We start from the raw sequence: 22,154 nt of genomic DNA, 5'->3' as shown, positions 1-22,154 counted from the left end.
CAAAAGTCAGAGGGCAACCACAGACCCTGCGAAGGGTGTCAGTCCCTGGCAGAGGCCCCAAGGCACGGGAGCAGGAGACCAATGTAGACGCGCTTTTCCGGAAAAGCACTTTGTTACGATGATAACTCCAGGGCCAATGTAGACGCTCCTTTTCCGGAAAAACTGAAAACGGAATAGTATTCCGTTTTAAGCATTTCCGGAAAAAGGTGCCAGTGTAGACGTACCCAAGTTGACACTAGCAGAAGATCTTCCAACTCTCCCATCCCCATCCATCTGCAACAACTGACCTTTATTTTTTGGGGTGGGGAGAGACTGAAGCAAAATATTTTCAGATGTGGAAAAACATCATGAAATTGGACTCTATGGTTTCTGCTGACTGAAAAAATTAAAACGTGAGGTGCAGGAAGATTGTGACAAAAGAAAAGAAAAGAAAAGAAAAGAAAAGAAAAGAAAAGAAAAGAAAAGAAAAGAAAGCTCATTATATTATATGAAGGTGTAATTATTGTGTGGAAGACATTTTACAAGCACAAACGTGGCAGAATATCATCACTGTGTCTTACCTGCTTATTCGCCATCTACAAAATCTATTTGTAGACTGTAAGCTCTTTGGTTCAGGGAGTGTATTCTCTCTTCAGTTGTATTAATTGTATAGTGCCCAACACAATGAGACTCTGGCCACACTACCATAATACAAACAACCAATAACAATAAGTAAAAAAAAAAAACAACAACCAGTGTTCCCTTTAAGATACACAGCAGCACGGCTTCATAGGTGATTAATGAGTCCCACCAGGTCAGAGGCCAGGACTCCATGCAGGGAGCTGACTGACTGGGTGGGGTTGATCAAGTTGTGCACCGCACAGCTTCTCAGGTGATTAGAGGGAACACTGCCCCCAACCTATGGACATGAGGGAAAAAATTAGATGAATTCTGTACTTTTACTATTGTGTCCCCATTGTGCCCTGTGTAACAGAATTTAGAATTTGGGCTGTTATTTTTCATAATGGTCTTCCTTTCTGACTAAACTGATACTGACTGCTTACATTTCTGAGCAGACTCACAATAAAAGTGTGTGTGTTATGCACACATCCAAATTTAGGGCATTTGTGGTGGGGGAATGGCATGTACAAGTTGTATAGATTCTCTGCACAGCACAGTCAAATTCTTACCCCTTTGTGTGTGCATGCCAATATATACATGCTTGTGTAGATGCCTACGTTAATGCTTTTGAATGGCTTCAAGTTCCAGAGAAATTTCTTTTAAAAACTAACTCAGCATTTTAAATCCAGTGTTTTATTTTGGTCATGGAAATCAAAGACCGGAAGTAGTTAACATTTGATCTTGGTCACCTGCAATGTCCTCAGAGATAGTTATGTTGACTCTGTATTTTTATTTCTTTGATTTAAAAATAAACCCCAAGCAACAAATGTAGTATTGAAACGTGTACAAAGCAGGATTATGAACTCTCCATGCTGTGCACTTTATTGGGCCTTTTGTCTTTATAAAAATAAAGCTGTACAAGCCAGGAAGTTTTGAAGGCAGAGCCAAACTAGAACCAAACAAGAGCTCTGGCTTGGCTCTGTGAGCTGCAGCATAAGCCAAGCTATTAGACCTGACTCTATGCACTTCTGGACAGGAAAATTTAGAGAAGGTTATGCACGCTAAGGTTTTGTGGCAGGAAGTGAAACCAGAGATTGTCCCTTCATTAGTGATCACATATTCCAGGTCTTGGGTCAGACTTTGATTGCCTTCTTTACCGTTGTTTAAAAGCAGAACAGATGTCCCAATTCTATCATTATGAACTATCAGAAGTGATGTGTGTGTTGTCTGAGTTCTGCAGCAGTAAAACCCCACAACTGGCTAGCTTTGTCCTTACCCCTCTCCCCCAAACACAGACATTCACAGGGAGAAGGTGATTGAGGTTCATCTTTGAATTTTGATGTGCATTACTATAGAGTAGAACATGGCCAAAATCCCTTTTCCCATCACTCCTCTGACTGTTAAAGTTGTGCTGTTCTCTCTGGGGACATCATTCATTCACGCTCAAACACCTCACCTCCTACGGCCATGTTTTATAAGCGTCTCAAGCTCAAATCCTTGCACTGCTGGGTTCCTAGGCATGTGCCCTATCCATTAGGCTGTTGAGTCAATGTCTCTTTCTTGCCCTATTAATGTTAATTATTTATGCAAAGAGAAATAGCTCTAACAGGAGAGAGAGAACCTGCTCTAAACCAGGCAGAGCTGGGTCTTGAACCCACATCTCCTTAATCCCATAGGGCCATTGGCTTATCTCACTGTTCCCCCCCCCCCCTTTTTTTTTTTTTTTTTTTTTTGAGGGGCCTCATTTTGGTTCTAGTTTCAAAAATAAAACTGTTGAAACATTGCATTTTTTTCACCACAGTATTTGTTTTCCATGAAGTCCAAGTGCACTGATAAGTGCCTCCCAGTTTGCTTACAAGAGCAATTTGAAAGCTTGCCAAGTAGAACCTGATCAGTACAAGCCATAAAGCTTTTATATTTTAGAAGTTACCTCCAACACTCACTGTGACAGAACCAATCTTAATGAACAATGCAGCAACTGGAACTGTTTAATAATACCTGTACCAATAAGGAGTTAACAAATGAAGGTACAAGAGGAGTATTTTAAATAACTAGCACAACAGAGACCTGGAGTAATGATACAAAATTTAGAGGACGTATTTTGGGTAAATAGTAGGAAGGTTTTTCTCTGAATGAAGCTATCAAGAAAGTTGTTGAAATCTCCATTAGAAGAGAAGTTTACTTCGGGGCAAGATTAAATAAACAGGAAGTAATAAGGATACTGTAGAATTTTATGAATACTAATAATTAGCCCTTTGGTTGCAGAGAAATAAAAAATGAGAAGACAAATAGAAAGAACCCAACATTTACAGTTTTTAGAAATCTCAGTATTTTTAAATCAATCTCATGATTTCATGAGACTCAATATTTTAGAAAGCGAAGGCTAAATACTACTGATGCAATATCTCGATGGAAAGCATTCAGCTCTCATCTCTGAAACAGTTCAAATAAGATCTGTATTCACCAGTAAGTGAAATCTTTACCGGGTGGTCTGACTATTCAGCAGCTAGCAGTCCTTATCACATAATTTATTGCAAATTAGGGCATTTATGTCTGCACCCAAAATGTTTCAGAAACCTTCCCAGAGAGCTTAACAAAGGATTTTGTTTTAACATTTGTATAGCAAAACCTAAAAAAAATTGCTGATTCTGTGGATTGTAAAATCTGTGCCTGTATTAGTCAGGTTGAAGTAATACAAATATACGTAGCATTTTTCTGGCTCTTGTTGCTTCACTGACTGATTTAGGTCACTGCGAGGGGAAAAAGCTAGTGAGGAATGCTTATACAAACAAACATTTGAACTGAGTCATTTTTGTGGGTTTTTTTCCAAAGGAAAAAAAAAAGTTAACTAAAGGTTCATGTGTGTGTGTAGTTTTAAAGTTAATAAGAATGTTTCATGACTGATATGTTTCGGCATATGTTCTAACCGTAAAACTTATTTCCCAATGGCTTTGGTATTTTTCAGTATTGCTGCATAATCTCTGAATGCGTAGTGGTCTGTTGAAGTATCTGCAGATAAAATGCCATGGGATATTTTGACTAGTGTGTTTGCCTAAATGAAAAAATCTTACATCTCAATGTATTACTTGTCATACAGTGCTGCCAGCTGTGCAGGTTTATGACAAATATGTAATTATCCCGGGTGAGCTGACCTCTCTCCCTTTTCTCTTCTTCAGGACTGCCCTCCAGAAGCAGGTGATTTTCGGACCCAGCAGTGTTCGGCTCATAATGATGTCAAGTACCAGGGACAGTTTTATGAATGGCTTCCTGTCTCTAATGACCCTGACAACCCATGTTCACTGAAGTGTCAAGCTAAAGGGACAACCCTTGTTGTCGAACTGGCTCCGAAAGTTCTTGATGGCACACGATGCTACACTGAGTCATTGGATATGTGCATTAGTGGCTTGTGCCAAGTAAGCAGTGTTCTTCTTCTAGCATATATTGTAATAATTCTTTTCCTGAATATCTTTCTGTCACTCACTACTTTTTTCTCTCCTCCTCCATCCCCCAAACCATGTAGGGTTTTCTTTTTATGTATTTCTATTTTCACAATCATTGTAATTGTACTTCTGTAAAGTTCTATAGGAAGAGCTGGGCAGATTCATGAAGCAAAGGGATTCTCTCTCTCTCTCTCTCTCTCTCTCTCAGGGGTGAGGAGAGTTGATTTTCCCTTCTTTTCACCTGGGAAAAATGTGATTGATGGTTCCTGAATTTTATACATTTAGCTTATAGTTTGTAACTGATCCTCCTGGAAATAATACGCTGAAAAGGAACATTTTAATACTAAAATATATTTTGGGACTTTCCAAGATGGAAGAAATTACTCTGACCTTGAATATTACTATTCACATTATTCTCTCTACAAGTCACAAGTGGTATAGTGATTCTATGGATGGAGCACTAAACTGGTGAACTCATACAGTGATATGTTCAGTAATTCTGAGCAAGTAACTTAGTTTTTCTAGGATTCAGTCTCTCTATCTGTAAAATAGGGAAAATATTGTTAACCCGACTCTGCAATGTGTTTTCTGATCTACAGGTAAAAAAGGGTGTTCAAATTTATATATTAACTTTTATTTTTCAGATTTCATTATTGATTCTTTAATTATTTTATTGACTTTCTAATTGATCTCATTTCTTCCACTGCACTGGCTTAGTATTGCCATTTACGTTTTGAGATTGTACTTAAAATGTCACAAATGGGGCTTGTCTGGGCTGTTCTCCACTCTGGTACTCGGAGTACAGAAGGTTTGGGGCCTGCAAAAGACCTTAAATACGTTGCCTCTATAGGCCCTGCTTCCTCCCCTCCCCCCAAAAAAAGCCCCAGAGTCACACATGCATTGGCTCTGGAAAATAGGCTGCCACCATCAAGTGATTTTAAGGAACCCTGAAAAACCAGGAAGGAACACTTGAATTCCTCCCCCGTGGGTACCCCAAGCTCTCATGCCACAAGAGATGCGTCTGGGCTGTCCGCTGCCCACGTGTTCCGCCGCTTTGCTCCCCGTCCCCCTGGTCTGCAGACCAGGGAGACGGGGAGCAAAGCAGAGGAAAGCCGCGGAGCCCGAGGGCAGCAGGACAGCCACAACGCGTCTGGGCTGTCCCGCTGCCCCCATGCTCCGCGATTTTGCTCCGGACGCCTGTGGTACAGCAGCTTGGGCGCTGCCGGTTGGTCTGGTCAGTTTCAGCAGCGGCTGAATCAGGATGCCTGGGGCAGAGCAGCTTGGGTGCTGCTGGGTTGGTCCAGTAGCGCCGAGGAGCGGCGGCGCTACTGGACCAACCCAGCAGCACCCCAGCTGCTCTGCCCCAGGTATCCCCAAGTCAGCCGCTGCTGAAACTGACCAGTGGCTGACTACAGGAAGCCCCTGCCCCGGGCTTCCTGGAATCAGCCGCTGATCAGTTTCAGCAGCGGCTGACTTGGGGATGCCTGGGGTTCTTAAGTTGAATCTGTATGTAAGTCAGAACTGGCGTCCAGATTCAACCGCTGTTGAAACTGATCAGTTTCAGCAGCGGCTGAATCTGGATGCCAGTTCCGACTTACATACAGATTCAACTTAAGAACAAACCTACAGTCCCTATCTTGTACGTAACCCGGGGACTGCCTTACTGTATATTGTTCCCTCCAGCCCTTAACTTAGACCTACCACAAAGAGAAAGGGCAGCATGATTTAAATTTCAGCACTGTATCCCATTGGTTCATCTGGCCCCCTGCCAGCACCCTTAGCTACCTGAGTTTAACCGTTTAGTCACCGAGTGCTGGCCAGCACTCCTCCTGTCCATTACATGGCTATCTAGAGACTGGATGGATTTAAACTTTAAACTTCGGGAAGATTCAGCAGTCAGTTGCTTGGGCCATTTCTCTGTCATGTGACAAATAATAACTTTCCATCCAAATATTCATGAACTTTGGAAGACTCTAGATCCTGATCTAAACTTCCAGGCTCAGTGCCGTTTCTAATCCTACATATTTTAATATTTTATTAGCTTTGTGGATTGATTTTCTGCTGTATTCTGAGTTTTGATTTTTTCCCCCTTTTTCTCTTTGTTCTACTCTGACCCAGAAATGGTCTTTATTGTTAGTGGGGAATTGAAACTAAATGGCATAGGGTTTATAGCACAAATCTCACTTATTTTATCTCATTTGCAATCTGAAACAGGGCTATGTCTCTTGGCTTCAGCTGAGGACATAAATGTTTCTTAAAGAGAGGTTTGTGTCATCTGGAAATCCCACTGCTTTGCAGTTTATCCAAGAAGGACCTGTGAGTCTGTATAGAGGAATGATTTTGTTATTGTGTTTTAGCTAAAGCAATCTGGGAACTAGGAGCAGTATGTTTTCTGTGTCGGGACCCCAGCTTTATAACTCCTTGAATGAGCTGTCCTTATGATTTCTGGTGCCTTATAGAGCCCAAGCATCTGCACCCCCACCCCCATCCCTTGCCAGGAAGCGTGGCAGATATTCTGAGGCAGGGGACTGTTCTCACAGCTGTGGGATAGTAGCTGTAGGAGTCGGGAACTGGACAGGGAGGCTGGTGGGAGGAAGGGTGAGCAGTGCCTTCTGCCAGAGCTGCAGGCCAGGGGGCAGAGCAATGGAGTGGAGGATTGGGACACAGACACTGCAGGGTGGAGCAGGGGGCTAGAAGACTGGAGCCACCAGAACTGGGGGCAGTCAGGTCAGGGACAGAGGTCTGGGGGATTCAGCCAGTGGGGCTGGGAGGCAAAGCGGTAGGCTGAGGGATTTAGCTGCCTGGGCCAGGAGGCAGAGCGGAGGCTGGGTGGCTAAGGATTTGGGCCGCCAGTGCCAGGAGGCAGAGCAGGGTCCACTGGGCCGGGGGATTGGGCCTCTAGGGCCTGAACGTGGAGCAGAGCCAAAGGACCTGGGGACTGAGCCTCCAGGGCATGGAGGCAGAGCGGGAGCCATGGGTTGGGTCCCCTGAGCCAAGAGACAGAGCAGGGGGTGGAGTGCAGGGGATTGGAGCTGCTTGAACTGGCACTGTCCTTGGCCAGCACTAAGCATATGCAGCTATGCTGAAAAAAATAGTATCTCCCGAGAGCATAGCACAGGGCTAGAACAGTAGATGAACAAAGGGAAAAGGCCATTGTACGCTTGTTACAGTTTGTATTGGGGGAACATTTTGGTCTGGAGGTTCTATTTGGATAAACTCTCAAATGTTTATATTTTGGGCGCATAAAGATTTTTAAGGAGAGAGAAAATAATCCCTTCAAGTTTATATTTTACATGAAAATGGAACTAGTTATCCAGTTTGGTAACTCACTACTAAGGTTAAAGTTTATGGATCTAAGAACTCAAAGTAACCTTCTCTAGCTATATTTCTGTGATATTTCCACCTGAGGTGACACCACAATTGCATCATTGAAGGTATTAGTTACAAGCTCAAATGTCACAGCCAAAAATTTTCTGTGATGTCCCTGTACAAGCCACAGAGTGACAGTGTGTTTATAAACAGACTGGACACAAGTCCAAAGATGACTTTATCATAGGAGTACCTCTTCTGGATTATTCACACTGAAATTGTCACAAAACCCAAGAAAATCAATAAGTGTCCTGATGGCTTGTTTTGCAGGTTTCCACTGACCTAATTTCACTAATTCTGTAAGAAAGGGAACTCCATGGACTTTCATAGTGTCTTTTTCTGATTACATGACCTTAATTTTCTTATACGTTCTAGTTCGCAGTAGAGCAGGAAATTAATTTTTTAAAGCTAGAAAAAAAGTGTGTGCTTTTAAAAGTGTTTAAACATTGCTACTAAGAATAATGAGTCTTAGTAACAATTCTTCATTGGTCTCAGTGACATTAACATAGGTAGGAACTTTTATAGAAACAGTACATTTTTTCCAGTGGATCCAACAATAAGCCAAATGTGTCAGATTTCCAGCCTAACTAGATGACTGCCTTCATGTACATGACTGGGGTCAGTCTGTGGTATATCACGTGTCTACAAGCTGTTCCCAAAGGTATTAATGTCAGGAATAAAGAGTTAACTTTCTTTCTGTGTGACTCACTACCATTCCTGGAATAGAAGGTGGTGTTCTCTGCCCCCTCATGCCTACAGGCAAGTGTACATTTGTTAATTCCATTCTCAAGATGCTCCATATAGAATTTAAGATATATTTTAAACTATTTTTATCCTATATTTTCATATTACTCAGAGGCCCCAGTAGCTGTGTGGTATAGTAGTTAGAAGGATTTTTGTAATAACTATTATACGCAATCTGACATCTTTGCTTTACACCCACCAGTTTAGCAGAAAGCAAACACAGACTCCTTACTATATTCAGAATAAGCAAAGCTAGTGTCATGTGTATCATTTTGGAGTTAGAAAAAGCTGTATCAGGAATTCATTAGGAAAATGTTTAGATGTTGTTGAATAGATGCTTAAGTTATCTTTATTTACAAGGTGGTGTGTGTGTGTGTGTGTGTGAGTGTGAGAAATATATCATTGATTTGTTGTTGATGATTCCGTGCAAGCTTTCTTTTAAGTTTTGACTGTTCCTGCCTCTGGTAGCAATAAGAGAGAATGGCTCTGCTGTTTAGGAAGTCCTACAAGATACACAGAATCCTGTCTCTCCCTCCTCCCCCTCCACCCCCCGATCCCTTTTATTATAATATGCAATGATTTGCTAATACAGAAGGGCCATACCATGCCTCTGTTCTAGTGTACATTGACCATTGAGGTCAATGGGAGTTTCACATAAACCTCAGGGACACCATACCTTTTTAATTGTAGTAGAATTTTAAGATCCCTACCTTGCCAATTCTCCATAATGCTATTTGTTAACTATTGCTCTAGTGTACTTCATGCAACATGTCCATCAATAGGAATGGCAAATCCTAGTGGAAGGATAGAAATAATGTAGATAATGTTGTAAGAGATTTTCCTTAATATTTAGAATACATTTAGGGTGGGTTTTTCTAAAGCACTCTACATTGACTTGATGCTGTTGGGAATTTTGCTATTGACCTCCACTGGAGCAATGTTTGACCAACACTGATCATTTTTGAAAATCCCACCCTTCCTGTTTGTTGGTGGTGGTGTTTCTAACCATTTTAAATATCCCATTTTCTTGGTTTCCTAGATTATTTAAACCCCTTCTCTCTCCTCCCATCTTCTAAAAGCTTAGCTTGCCTTGTAGCAGCTGTTTCTGGTCCCTATTTTCAAATCACTTTTCTGTCATAAAATCCAGATCTGGAATGCTGAGCAGTTCTTAGCTTAGACCCCAGTTCTGCAAAAGTGTGTCTTTCAACCCACATAAGAGCTTGAACTAAAGTCAATGGAACTGAAGTCAACCCACATGAGTAAAGTTACATTACCAGGACCAGTATAGAGTTTTTATAACAGAAAGTGTCTGAACAGCTACAGACTTGCTGAAAGGGGATCCTTGGGATACTGGAATTTGGGAGCAACTTAAAACTGTTCCTTTTCTTTTTTAATCTCAGCTCTTCCTATTTCTAGTGTATGTATCTCAGTTTTGGGAGGGTGAAAATGATTTCCCTCAAAAGGCTTTTGAAAACTCTCCCTTCAGTATCTTGAGTTACTAATGGGTTCATCTTGATTTCCTGGTCTCGTAGGTCACATTCTGATCTCTGTTCCACCAGTGATTCTTAATTACAATGTATCTAACATCAGAAACCAAGCCATTGACTCTACTGTGTGCAGATACCATTGGTGCCTTCCCATCTCTGATTCAGTAGTCACTATGGGTATGTCTACACTACCCTGTTAGTTCGAACTAGCGGGGGTAATGTAGTCATCCGCAATTGCAAATGAAGCCCGGGATTTGAATTTCCTGGGCTTCATTTGCATGAAGCCGGCTGGCGCCATTTTTAAATGCCAGCTAGTTCGAACCCCGTGCCGCGCGGCTACACGCGGCACGGAGTAGCTAGTTCGGATTAGGCTTCCTAATCCGAACTAGCTGTACTCCATGAGGAGTACAGCTGTTCCACGAGGAGTACAGCTAGTTCGGATTAGGAAGCCTAATCCGAACTAGCTACTCCGTGCCGCGTGTAGCTGCGTGGCACGGGGTTCGAACTAGCCGGCATTTAAAAATGGCGCCGGCCAGCTTCATGCAAATGAAGCCCGGGAAATTCAAATCCCGGGCTTCATTTGCAACTGCGGATGACTACATTACCCCTGCTAGTTCGAACTAGCGGGGTAGTGTAGACATACCCTAAGACACTTGGCCTGTGGACTGATGGAGAAATGAAGTTGCTAATTGCTTTCAGAAAAAATAACTTTAGCTAGTGTAGCTGATAGATTTCAAATTTCAGTCTATGTAAAAGGATCGAAATCTCCTGGCAACAGAAATGCATGAGCTATGACAAAGTAAACTGATATGAAAGCAGTTTAGCTATTTTTAAAAAGAAAATATTCTGCATGACAAAATATGGGAATTTGAATATAAATGGAAAATTCTACTTTGCCTGCTGAATGGTTAAGATATATCATTGGGCTCTTTGTTCTTTCATTCTGCAGTTCTTATAATATATCATATTACCCTTATTTGAAATCAAGTTTGTCATTTTTCATCATACTTCAATCATCATCAGCACCAGCAGCAAAAAAGAGGGGGAGCCAACTACCCAGACCATTTGTTAAAACACTTATATTGTCACTCTCTTTTATGCAACTCACACCTAATATGAAAGCAGACTTAAAGATACATACCCTGAGTTCACAATCAGCGTGGTTATTTTTTTCAAATGAGTTTAAAGTAGTTTCAGGTTTCAAATTCCTTACACCTGCCCACGAGTCCTCCCTGACCAATCTTTCTGGTTTTGCATACACATTTTCCTTCATTTTAAGAATGTTTTTCTCTTCTTTGTTGCTATATGAAAGATCCACACAAAGAAAGAAGTGTGAGTATTCCTTGGAAATCTCACAGGGATAGCCATGAGAGTCTGTAACTTTAAAAACAACGAGTCATGGAAGAAAAGAATAAAAAATGCTATCGTATGCTTAAAGAACCCAAACTGAAAATGCAGTGGAATTTTTTTTTCCTGTAACCTCTTTCAGTTCCTGTAAGCTGTAGTAAATCTTTTTGCAAGCAGTAATAGGTGAAAATTTAGCAGGCAGAAGTGTGATTTTTAAATTGATAGTAAAACCCTTTTAATGAGTATTCAGCTTCTTCAGTTTCTTTTCCCCCACCAATCCCCAGTGCTGAATGTGTGTAGCACAGAAGCAGAAAGGAACACAGCCTCTCTGATTGGTGTGTACAACAATATTCCATGGAAGTTAGTAAGACTTTTAAAAATAAAACAAAAATTTCTAGCATTTCCGTTTTCTCTCACTCCAAAAGCCTTGGAATTCGTTCTCTTGTTTCTGAGGAGTGGGGAAAAAATTCTTATTCGTTGCTGGCCTTTTCTATTTTCACAGTTCTCTCTTTGTCCCTCCTGTTTTCATAACCTTCAGTTGTCATTCTCCCTTTGCAAAGTCCATAAATACAATTTGAACCTCTAAAATCTGGGACACTCTGCTCTGGCAACATCCGTGGTCTTGCAAGATTATGGATATTGCTGGACTAGAGAGCCCCAGCAGGCCAGGTTCAGGAGGTACAGCAAGGCCTGCACATTGGGGAGCACAGTGCGGTGGCTGGGAGTGCAGCCTCAGCAGGGGATGGAAACCACAGAGCCAGGAATGCACCCCTGGATGAGGCCAGAGGTAGCGGGGCTGGCATGGTGGGGAGTACAGCCCTAGCAATGCTCGAGGCTGCAGGGTTGGTGGCAGGGAGCAGAGTCAGTGGTGAGGGCTGACAGCTAGGAGGGGAATCCTGACCTCCCCTGGTCTGTCAAACTTCGTGGTTTTGGACCTCTCAAGTCCCGAGGGTGCCGGACCAGAGAGAACCCATCTGTAGTTGTCTTAGTAGCACAGCCAAGACTACATCAGTGCATTAGTGTTACACTCAGTTTATCTGCAAGGCTCCAGATTGTGGGGAGGTTTGTTTATCTCCATTTATGATGATAGTCTTAAAACTAAATTAATCCTGAAACGTCCAACTTTTTCAGGCTAAAGGATCAGTCTTTGAAAATATGTATAGGCAAATAGCTACCTGTTGGGTGAATAGCCAAAGACATGCAAGCATGTAAGATAGTGCATCAAAAGTCTGTTAGCTATAAACTGGGGCATCTTAAACAGATTCTAAACTCACTTGCAAAAAATCAGCCAGATAAAGAATTGCAACATGTTGGTTCTCTGCCTCTTTTTGGAAGGTCACTAAGATACATGCAAACATTCAAATCTGGAAGAAACATGCATATGAAAAAGACAGAAAACCAAGGAAGCAACATGAGGCCAAGTTCTGCCTTCAGTTATATGGCTATGAGTTTGTAACAATTCCCCCCCAATGTATGTTTTTGTGTCCATTGACAAACAATCCTCATTTACCCTGTTGTAACTGAGAGCAGTTTTTAACTCATAGTGTAGGCGTAAGTGCAGAATTACACACAATATTCAAAGAGCTGTCCAGTTCCAACCAGAGACCTGAGGGAAATATGGATTCATTTTTTCCCGTATTAATAGCTGCCTCCTTTCTTGCTGTCAGGGTAAGAGTGCTACTCTCCTACAGACTCCTTATCAATGAATCTACCATCATCACATTCTGTTTTGTCTGAAATACATGGTCAGAGTCAATGACCCAGAGTCATTTGGGGAACACTGACCATGCATTGCTCATCATTCAGGTCTTCAGCTTCTCCCTATGGGATGCCCATTGCGAGAGAGAGGGAGAAGAACTGATTAGAGGAATAGAACATAACGACCTCTCCATATACAGGGATGGAGATAGGTTGGGAAGTAGAGTTGCTGGGCAAGCAGGAAATTAGAAGAAGGGCAATGAGAAATTAGTCAGGGCTGGCATGTAAGGCACCAAGTGTCAAATGTAAGATGCTCTAGCTTCATGCAAAAGTCTGGACAGGTCTGTGTTTGTGAGCATGGACTTTGCAACATTCCCATCAAATTCTGCCAATGAATATCAGTCCTGACTTGCAACCCCATTGGTTGCTCCAGTCTTGGACCTGTTAGCTGCTAATCTGTCATGCTATATTCGGTTATGCTATGTGATATGTTTTGTACTAGGCACAAACCAAGCACAGCTTGTGTTCATAAAATTGTGACCTAAGTTAGATTGCTTTCAATTATGTACAGTATCCCTGTTGCTTATTCCTACTGGCAATTTTTTCTGTTTTTTGGGGAGAGGAGGTAGATGACTTTGGCATTCTCAGACCTAGTTAATCCACTTTCAGTGTAAAACATTCTTCAGGAGCAGGAAACTGGTCTTAATGGAACAACTGATAAACATCTAAAATAAGGTAAGATTGAGAGCAGTTATCCTCTAAAATGATTTTCTGAAGCAAATAGAGGAATGTTTTACTAGCAGTGTTCAAAAAAGCACTCAAAATTCAGTCAGTCTGTAAAATATGGCTAATCTAGTGCAAAATAAGACATCAGATGCCTTGGGCTTTAAATATATTGTTGGGGGTATCAAGGAGACAATCCTATCCTGTGGATTTGATCACAGATACTGCCACTTCATATCAAGTATTGCAATGGAATATTCTTGTATTATTTCATTGCAATCAAGAACTTTCCAGAGTTGAAGAAGCATATAATACTACCAGTGTTGAGTTTAGAAAAGTTATTGTATTGCTACTCAGATAATGGATCCATAAATAGTACAAAATTAGTTTCAGTACATGGAGTTCACCCTTCTGGGTATCTGGGGTCCCCTTGCCAGGCACTGGGACCCCTTACCAGGCTACTGTTCAAATGATATATTGATTGAATGATAATGTGGTAAGGTTTGGGGCAATATAGAAAGATTTAAAAAACAGAACACATGAAAAATAAATGCAGTTGTCTGTAATAGTAAAAGAGTAGTGACAGTTCCATATTTCTTTTTTTACTTCCCCCTCCCTTGATTCTTTCTCTTTTTTTATGGTACCTTTCATTTCCAGGGTAGAGGCTGGAGTGAAACAGTTATCACTGGACCTTTGATGGTCAACTGGAAATAAACACACTCTGGTTAATTATTTACCAATAAGCAGCATTCGGGTGGCTGTAAATGTCTATTCGTTTTTAGGGACTTCATTTTCCCATGTTAGCTATTACTGCTGATACTTTTTCTTTCTTTTCTCAAGGCAATGGCAGAAGTAGTGCATAAGCCAGACTAAAATGAAAGAAAGCATTGAAAACAAAGCATAGTTAGTTAAATGTTGCATAGATTTCAGTCTCCTGTAATTCAGCTGCCTTGGCTCCTTTTGGGGTAATTGAATTTTCACTCTTAAATGGAAACTTTGACATATTACTGTAGTTCCTAGGTACCAGAGTAGCTACCTTCCCAACAATTTTGAAGGCAGTAGTGATTAGATCAGTCCTTAATCAGTTTTATCTTGCCTAATATCCTTCTGTGTCTCATGACACTTAACATACATATTATGCTCTCAGACTGGAACCTTCAAAAAGTTGCAAATGAATTTTGGATGCCTTAATGTTTGGTTGCCAACTTGAGACATCTGAATGGGTCCTTGTTTTCCACAGCTAAAGATCTTTGGTATATGATTTTGAATTTTTTGTTTAAAATCATCAGACTGTCACGGAGAGAGAGCTTTTTCTCAGTGCAATGCAGTTTCAGCACAGTTCCTAAAGCAATGAGGCAGAGGGCACCACAGGTGTTCAAGTGAGCCAGGATATATATATATAGATAGATAGATAGATATAGATATATAGATAGATATAGATAGATATATATAGCATAAATGTTGCATGAGCTGGCAGGAGGGTAGGCACTTTAGAATGTGGAAAGCTGTGCTTGCCCTTCCATGTGAATACATTTGAATTTGAGTCATTTGCTTGGTCCTTACTCTCCAGGCTCTGAGCTTAAATCTCCCGTTCTGAGCCAGAAGAGACAGGCAGCATAGCAGCAGCAATGTGTTCATGTAACTCATTAGAATGGGTACTTGGTATTGCCCAGAAGTGAGAGTGCTTTGTCTGTCTTTCAAGGAACAGCACTGGTGACTCTTCAGTGGACAGAGACAGAGACAGAGACAGAGACAGAGAGACACGTCAAACTTTCCTTTTCTGGAGGGAAAGATGTCGCACTATTGGGTGTTATAAGGACTCCTGGGGAACTTTCTCTTCAGAAGAAAGTACTGGGAGATGCTTAAAAAGGGTTGATTTCAGGTGAAACTTGTTCTCTCAGGGTAATGATACAGTCAGGAATGTTTCTGTCATTCTGGGTATGTCTAGACTACATCCCTCTGTCGGCAGAGGGATGTAAATTAGACATACAAAAATTACTAATGAAGCAGGAATTTAAATATCCCGTGCTTCATTAGAATAAAAATGGCCACCGCTTTTTGTCGCCGCGTCACTTTGTCGGCAAAAAGCGGCAGTCTAGATGGAGATCGGTCGACAAGAAAATGCACAAGGCATAAGGGATCGGTCGGAAAAGGCTTTCCTTGTCGACCAATCCTCATGTAGACTGCAGCTTTTTGCCGGCAAACTGCCACGGCGGCAAAAAGCGGCGGCCATTTTTATTCTAATGAAGCGTGGGATATTTAAATCCCTGCTTCATTAGCAATTTCAGTATGTCTAATTTACATCTCTCTGGAGACAGAGGGATGTAGTCTAGACATACCCTCTCTGCTGAGCTGGAAGAAGGTGCTCAGATTATTTCCCTCCTAAGGTATATTTTCTTAATTAATCTAGTCATATACTGTCATATTCTGTGGTGACCTGCACTCAGATGTCTGTGAAGAGAAGCAGTTTTAAGAACCCCCAAAGAAAGGGGCATGAGGCTGATTGTACTCTCATTAAAGTCAATAGCAAAATTCCCAGGATTAAGCCATAATCCTCCAAAAGAGTTGAAAACAGCAAGTAGGTCTGTGGCACCTTAGAGCCTAACAAAATATATAGTAATATGAGCTTTCTCCAGCTCATATGAAGAAGTGGGTTTTGCCCACGAAAGCTCATGATACTATACATATTTTTTTAGTCTCTATGGTGTCACAGGACTATTCTTTGTTAATAAAATTACAGATTAACATGGCTACCACTCTGAAATAGTTGAGTATCTTACTCCTTTTTTACACACTTTTTCTGCTACAGCATGGAAGTGAGGCTGAGAAACCATATTATTTAATGATGTAGCACAGGGACTTTTATTAATGGATCTAAATATGTGAACTGTGGATGCAATTTGTTCCTTAAGAGAAGAGTTTGCTTGTCAGACTGCAACATCAAAAAGGCTTGCATTGACATTGTTTTTGTCAATAATGATGCACTTCAGCAGGATCCACATTTCCATCAGGACAGAAGACTGGCTCCTATCAACAAAAGAGCCTAGTGTTTATACAGAAAGCATATATGCCTAAGAGAAGACTGGTGATATCCAAGTATGACATGAAGTCATCACTGCTGACAAAGAATCACATTCAGCGTGATGTGAAGCAAGAGCAAATTAATGCTCTCACTATATACTTCACAGTCTTGGAGACCAGAGTGATACTGGAGTGCAGACTCTATATAACTTTCAACTTCTCACAACACATTGTTCCAAGGATGTTGCTGCAGAGTTGCCTTCACCATTTTGTGACATTGAGTTTTCAATTATAATGTCCTGTGCAAGATAATTCTTGCATCATTTGCTAGAGTGTTTTCCTGTTCCTCTGGAAAACCTGGCAATTCTTGGGTGCAGCTATAATACAAATAATGAATAATATTAATGATAGTGGAATATTGAGAGAAATATTAAATAAATATTAAAATACTGTTTAGTTTTTAAAAGTAATTATAGAAATGATGTTGTGTGGTTCCTATATACAATTTACAGATCAAAAGTGTGTTTTCTGATTGCTAACTCTGTAAATTCACCTTAGACTCTGTATCATGAACATTCTACTTTCCTCCATGGACATCATCACCAGTAATAAATCATCTGAGACAAAGGCTCTGCAGGCCAAATTTTGCTCTCATACTCACTATATTAAGGCTGTTTTTTAAAAAAGAGAGACTGTAAAAAGTGCAAATTCCGAATGTAAGTTGACTACAGAACTGTGTTTTCTTTAATTTTTTCCATCCATGGGCAGATTGAATTTTGGTATGTGTACCAATATTGAGATAATGTGCTGATACATGCTACCAGTATAAACTAAAAATCTAAATATGTTTTTTTAAAGTTCATAGATACGGAAAAAGAATATTAAATAAGGCATAATTAACAAGGTAACGGCTTAAAATATCTAATACAAAATACAATTAAAATAAAATTAACATTGCTTTTGGAATAGATATATTTTATCATCCTTTTTAACAACTCAAGCTAGTAAACACATGAAAATATGGTGTACTCAAAACAGCTATATAAAGAAAGATATGATTATTAAGCAAAAGCAAAGAAAGATGCACCAGAGACCCAATTTAATAATCTACTCCTCCTTCCAAACATTGCCCAATAATCTTCAGGGAAAGCTTCTCTCAAAAAACTAAGCATCTGCTACTATGCTATGGACTTTTCAAGTTCACAAAACCATCCCTGCATATCATTTGCACTCATAGCTCATCTTTAAAATGCTAAAGAAATCTATGAGTGAACTAGAAATAGTCATGGCCTCATTACAAATATTAATAGAATATTTTCTGATACTGAAAGTGTAAAAGTCATTAACTCAGGTTTATGCAATTTCTATGGGCTATCAACTCAATATTTCACACAGAAAACAGTAAAAATAAATAATAAAGCAACACAAAGAGCAAACGAAACTGGAAACAAATGACAGCACTGAAAATACAAGGAGTTAAACAAATGGTTACGTGTATTTTAAATGAGTGTTTAGGAGCCACACACTGTGCAAATTCAACAAAAAAGGCAAAGTTTTCCAGGTTTCACACTGTGTTTCACCTACTTAAAAAATCAGAGTAGTCTCATTAAGGTTTTGCGCACACATACCATAAGGAAACGAAGCACCTTAATGGATGGCTTTAGAGTTTGCATCCCTGCTTCAAAGAGCTTGCAAATAAGATTTTCCTTTTACAAAGCATAACATTAAACCCAGTGCTCCTTACTTATGAGTCACTGAAGTACTCTGAAGAGCCAGAACTACATTAGGTAAGAAAGATCTGGCCTTAATGGTTTTTGTCTGGAATCTAAGTGATTTCCATTAAGTTTTAGAAATGGTTTAGAAAGAGGCATCTCTCCTGGCCAATGCCACTGCAGTGCTCTGACATGACAGGATAAAAATACAAGAGTTTGGATTCTGGTTAAAAAACAAACCACAATTACTGGAGTTGTTCTTCATCCAGAACTTGTCTCTCTCCTCCCAGCCCTGCTGGGGCCCAAAGAGACTCTCACTCCCCACTACCTGCCACCCCAGAGCCACTGGAGCTGGAACTTTCAGCATCTCCCAGTCCTCACATCCCAGCAGCTGCTGAAACAAAATCAGACTGTCCTCTCTACCTGCTTCTCGGCTTTCAGTCTCTCCCAACCCTGAGGCAGCCCATCTGGATCTGAAACGGCATGGAACACTCCTCTGTCTCCCATCTGCCACTGCAGCAGAGACTTTCCCAGGCTGTCTAGGCAGCCCAGCTTGGAGTGGGACACCTCAAACTTAGTCCCACCCCTGTCATCCATTCCCAGCTTCTGACAAACAGAGGCTAGAGACACCATTCCTACGTGTCCTAGCTAATAGCCATTGATGAACCTATCCTCCATGAAATTATCTAGCTCTCTTTTAACTTTGTTAAAAGTCCTGGCCTTCACAACATCCTCTGGCAAGGAGTTTCACAGGTTGACTGTGCATTGCATAAAGAAGTACTTCCTTTTGTTTGTTTTAAACCTGTTACCTATTAATTTCATTTGGTGACCCCCCAGTTCTTATGTTATAGGAAGTCTAAATAATGAGATGAGTGAACTAGAGAGTGTCATTTTAAAGGAGGGTATTGATATAATAATCATCACAGAAACTTGGTGGAATGAAGACAATCAATGGCACACAGTCATTCTTCTTCTTCTTAAACCCTTCTACCCCAAGTGGCGCATAGGTCATCTACAAGTCTCCTCCACTTCACTGTCTTGAAACAAAACTTCTAGCTGACTCCAGGAATACCCCAGTTGTTGTCCTTCAATCTCAGTAGATCTTCTTCATGCAGTCTGAGGTCTTCCTCTTTTATGTTTTCCTTGTGGGTTCCATGTGAGAGCTTGATGGACTATTCTGGATGATGTAGTACTTTAAAGACTAACAAGATCTGAGGAAGTGGCTCTGGCCCACGAAAGCTCATCATCTAATATACCATCTTGTTAGTCTTTAAAGTGCAACATAGTCCTGTATTTTGTTTCAGCTACACCAGACTAACACGGCTACAGTCCTATCACTATTCCGGATGATGGTTCACAAATAATATCTGCGAAGATGAAACTGCAAATTTTCAACACAAATGTGAAGAGTGTGCTCTTGTATGGATACGAGACCTGGAATACTAAAAAGTCTTCAAATCACAAACTACAGACATTCATAAACAGATGCCTGAGGTACATCCTTCACATCAAATAGCAAGACTTTGTCACAAATGAGGAGTTTTGGAACAGAGCCCGCTGGACAAGAACCACTTGATGTACGAATCAAGAGAAGAAAGTGGGGATGGCTAGGCCACACTCTCAAAAAACCCTCATCCAGACAGTCATACCAGGGTACAAAATATATCGGAAGGACAGAACAGGTCATGCTGGTGGAGGAGTGGCACTATACGAGAAAGATAATGTGGAATCAAAATAAGTAAAAATCTTAAATGAGCTCAAATGTTCCATAGAATCTCTATGAATAGTATTTCCATGCTCCAATAATAAGAATATAGCAGTAGGGTTATATTATCAACCACCTGATCAGGACAGTGATAGTGACTATGAAAAGCTAAGGAAGATGAGAGAGGCTATCAAAATAAAAAACACAATAAAGGTGGGGGATTTCAACTATCCCCATATTGACTAGGTACCTGTTACCTCAGGACAGGATGCAGAGATAAAATGTCTTAATATCTTAAATGACTGCTCCTTGGACCAGCTGGTTCCTGAACCCACAAGGGGAAAGGCAATTCTTGATTCAGTTCTAAGAGGAGTGGAGAATCTGGTCCAAGAGGTAAATATAACTGGTCCACTTGGAAATAGTGACCATAATGTAATAAAATGTAACATCCCTGTGGTGGGAAAAACACCTCAGAAGCCCAACACCCTGGCATTTGATTTCAGAAAGGGGGACTACACAAAGATGAGGAGGTTACTTAAACAGAAATTAACAGGTATAGACAAAAAAGTAAAATCTCTGTAAGCTGCACGGAAACGTTTCAAAGACACCATAATAGAGGCCCAACTTAAATGTGTACCCCAAATTAAAACACACAGTAAGAGAACAATAAAAACCAAGTAAAAGATGCAGACACAGATAAAAAGAAATCTTTTAAAAAGTGGAAGTCAAATCCTAGTGAGGAAAATAGAAAGGAGCATAAACTTTGTCAAATTAAGTGTAAAAATATAATAAGAAAAGCCAAAAGGAAGTTTGAAGTCCAGCTAGCCAAAAACTCAAAATGTAATAGCAAAATGTTCTTTTGTACATCAGAAGCCTAAAGCCTGCTAAACAACCAATGGGGCCCTTGGACAATTCAGGTGCTGAAGGAGCACTCAAAGATGATAAAGTCATTGCAGAAAAGCTAAGTGAATTCTTTGCTTCAGTCTTCATAGCTGAGGATATTGAAGAGATTCCCAAACCTGAACCATTTTTTTTAGGTGACAAATGTGAGGAGTTCTCCCAGATTGAGGTGTCAATAGAGGAGTTTTTGGAACAAATAGATAAAGTTAATAATAACAAGTCACTGGGACCAGATGGCATTCACCCAAGAGTTGTGAAAAAAACTCAGATGTGAAATAGAGGAACTATTAACTGTGGTTTGTAACCTGTCCTTTAAATCAGCTTCTGTACCTAATGACTGGAAGATAGCTAACGTGATGCCAATTTTTAAAGGGGGCTCTAGAAGTGATCCTGGCAATTACATTTGGGTAAATCTAATGTCGGTCCTGAGCAAATTAGTAAAGAATAAAATTGTCAGACACATAGATAAACATAATTTATTTGGGGAAAGTCAACATGATTTCTGTAAAGGGAAATCATGCCTTACTAATCTGCTAGAGTTGTTTGAGAGAGTCAACAAACATGTGAACAAGGAGAATCCAGTGGCTATAGTATACTTAGATTTCCAGAAAGCCTTTGACAAGGTCCCTCACCAAAGACTCTTAAGTAAAGTAAGTTGTCATGGGAAGGCCCTTTCATGGTTAAAAGATAGGAAACTAAGGGTAGGAATAAATGGAAAGTTTTCAAAGTTTTCAGAACTACAGCCATGCCTGTTCAGCTCCACTAATTGGATGTGCCATCCTTCATTTCCTCCTGCACAAGTATGCAAGTATGCACCCTACAGGAAACTATGCAGCAGAGCTGCCCTGCAGATACAGCCAGGTCCAGGCCCAGGAATGTGGGGAATACAATCCAATGGTTTGAGACTGCAGAGTAACTTGGACCTTAGTCCTATTTCATAACCAGACTAAAGTTCAAGGGCACATACTGTGTCAACCTGATTATAAAATATGGTTACGGTCCAAAATGAAACTATGGGCTGGATCCTCAGCTGGTGTAAATTGTCACTGCTCCATTGACTTCAATTGAGCTAGGAGAATTTACACAAATGAAGGCTTTGGATCTGTATTTGTAACCAGCTTGGGGCAACAATGTTGCTACCAGAGTCTTAGCTAGTTGTATTTGTGATGTAGACAGGGTGTTTGGAAAGTGTATTTATGTATATTAGGCTAGATTTTCAAGCTTGCCTTCATTATTTTATTTCCTGCCCAAGATTTTTCAATGCCAAAAGAAATTATTATGAAAACTTCTTACTCCAGGGCATTTTTGGGCAGGCAGGATTCACCCAGAACATGTCATTGCAGGTGCAGTTTTATTCCTGGAAAAGTCTGCTAAGGAGAGCAAAAGTTCATGTCCACCAGGACAGGAC

General features: G+C 40.6%; 1 protein-coding gene across 10 annotated transcripts in view; it reads left to right on the top strand.

The window, feature by feature from the left end:
* ADAMTSL1 (ADAMTS like 1) overlaps positions 1 to 22,154 on the top strand; it is a 707,788-nt gene that overhangs the window by 477,548 nt on the left and 208,086 nt on the right. For all 10 annotated transcript variants that reach the window (XR_012904618.1, XM_075931513.1, XM_075931510.1 and 7 more), the window contains one exon: positions 3,777 to 4,013. Coding sequence is in view for 9 of the 10 variants with exons in the window: in XM_075931513.1 (XP_075787628.1) it covers positions 3,777 to 4,013 (237 nt within the window). In the remaining variant the exon portion in view is untranslated. The remainder of the gene's footprint in view (positions 1 to 3,776; positions 4,014 to 22,154) is intronic.

Source organism: Pelodiscus sinensis, chromosome 6, assembly GCF_049634645.1.
Source record: "Pelodiscus sinensis isolate JC-2024 chromosome 6, ASM4963464v1, whole genome shotgun sequence".
NCBI lineage: Eukaryota > Metazoa > Chordata > Testudines > Trionychidae > Pelodiscus > Pelodiscus sinensis.
Note: the sequence above shows the minus strand (reverse complement) of the source record. Positions and strands in the feature narration are given on the sequence as shown.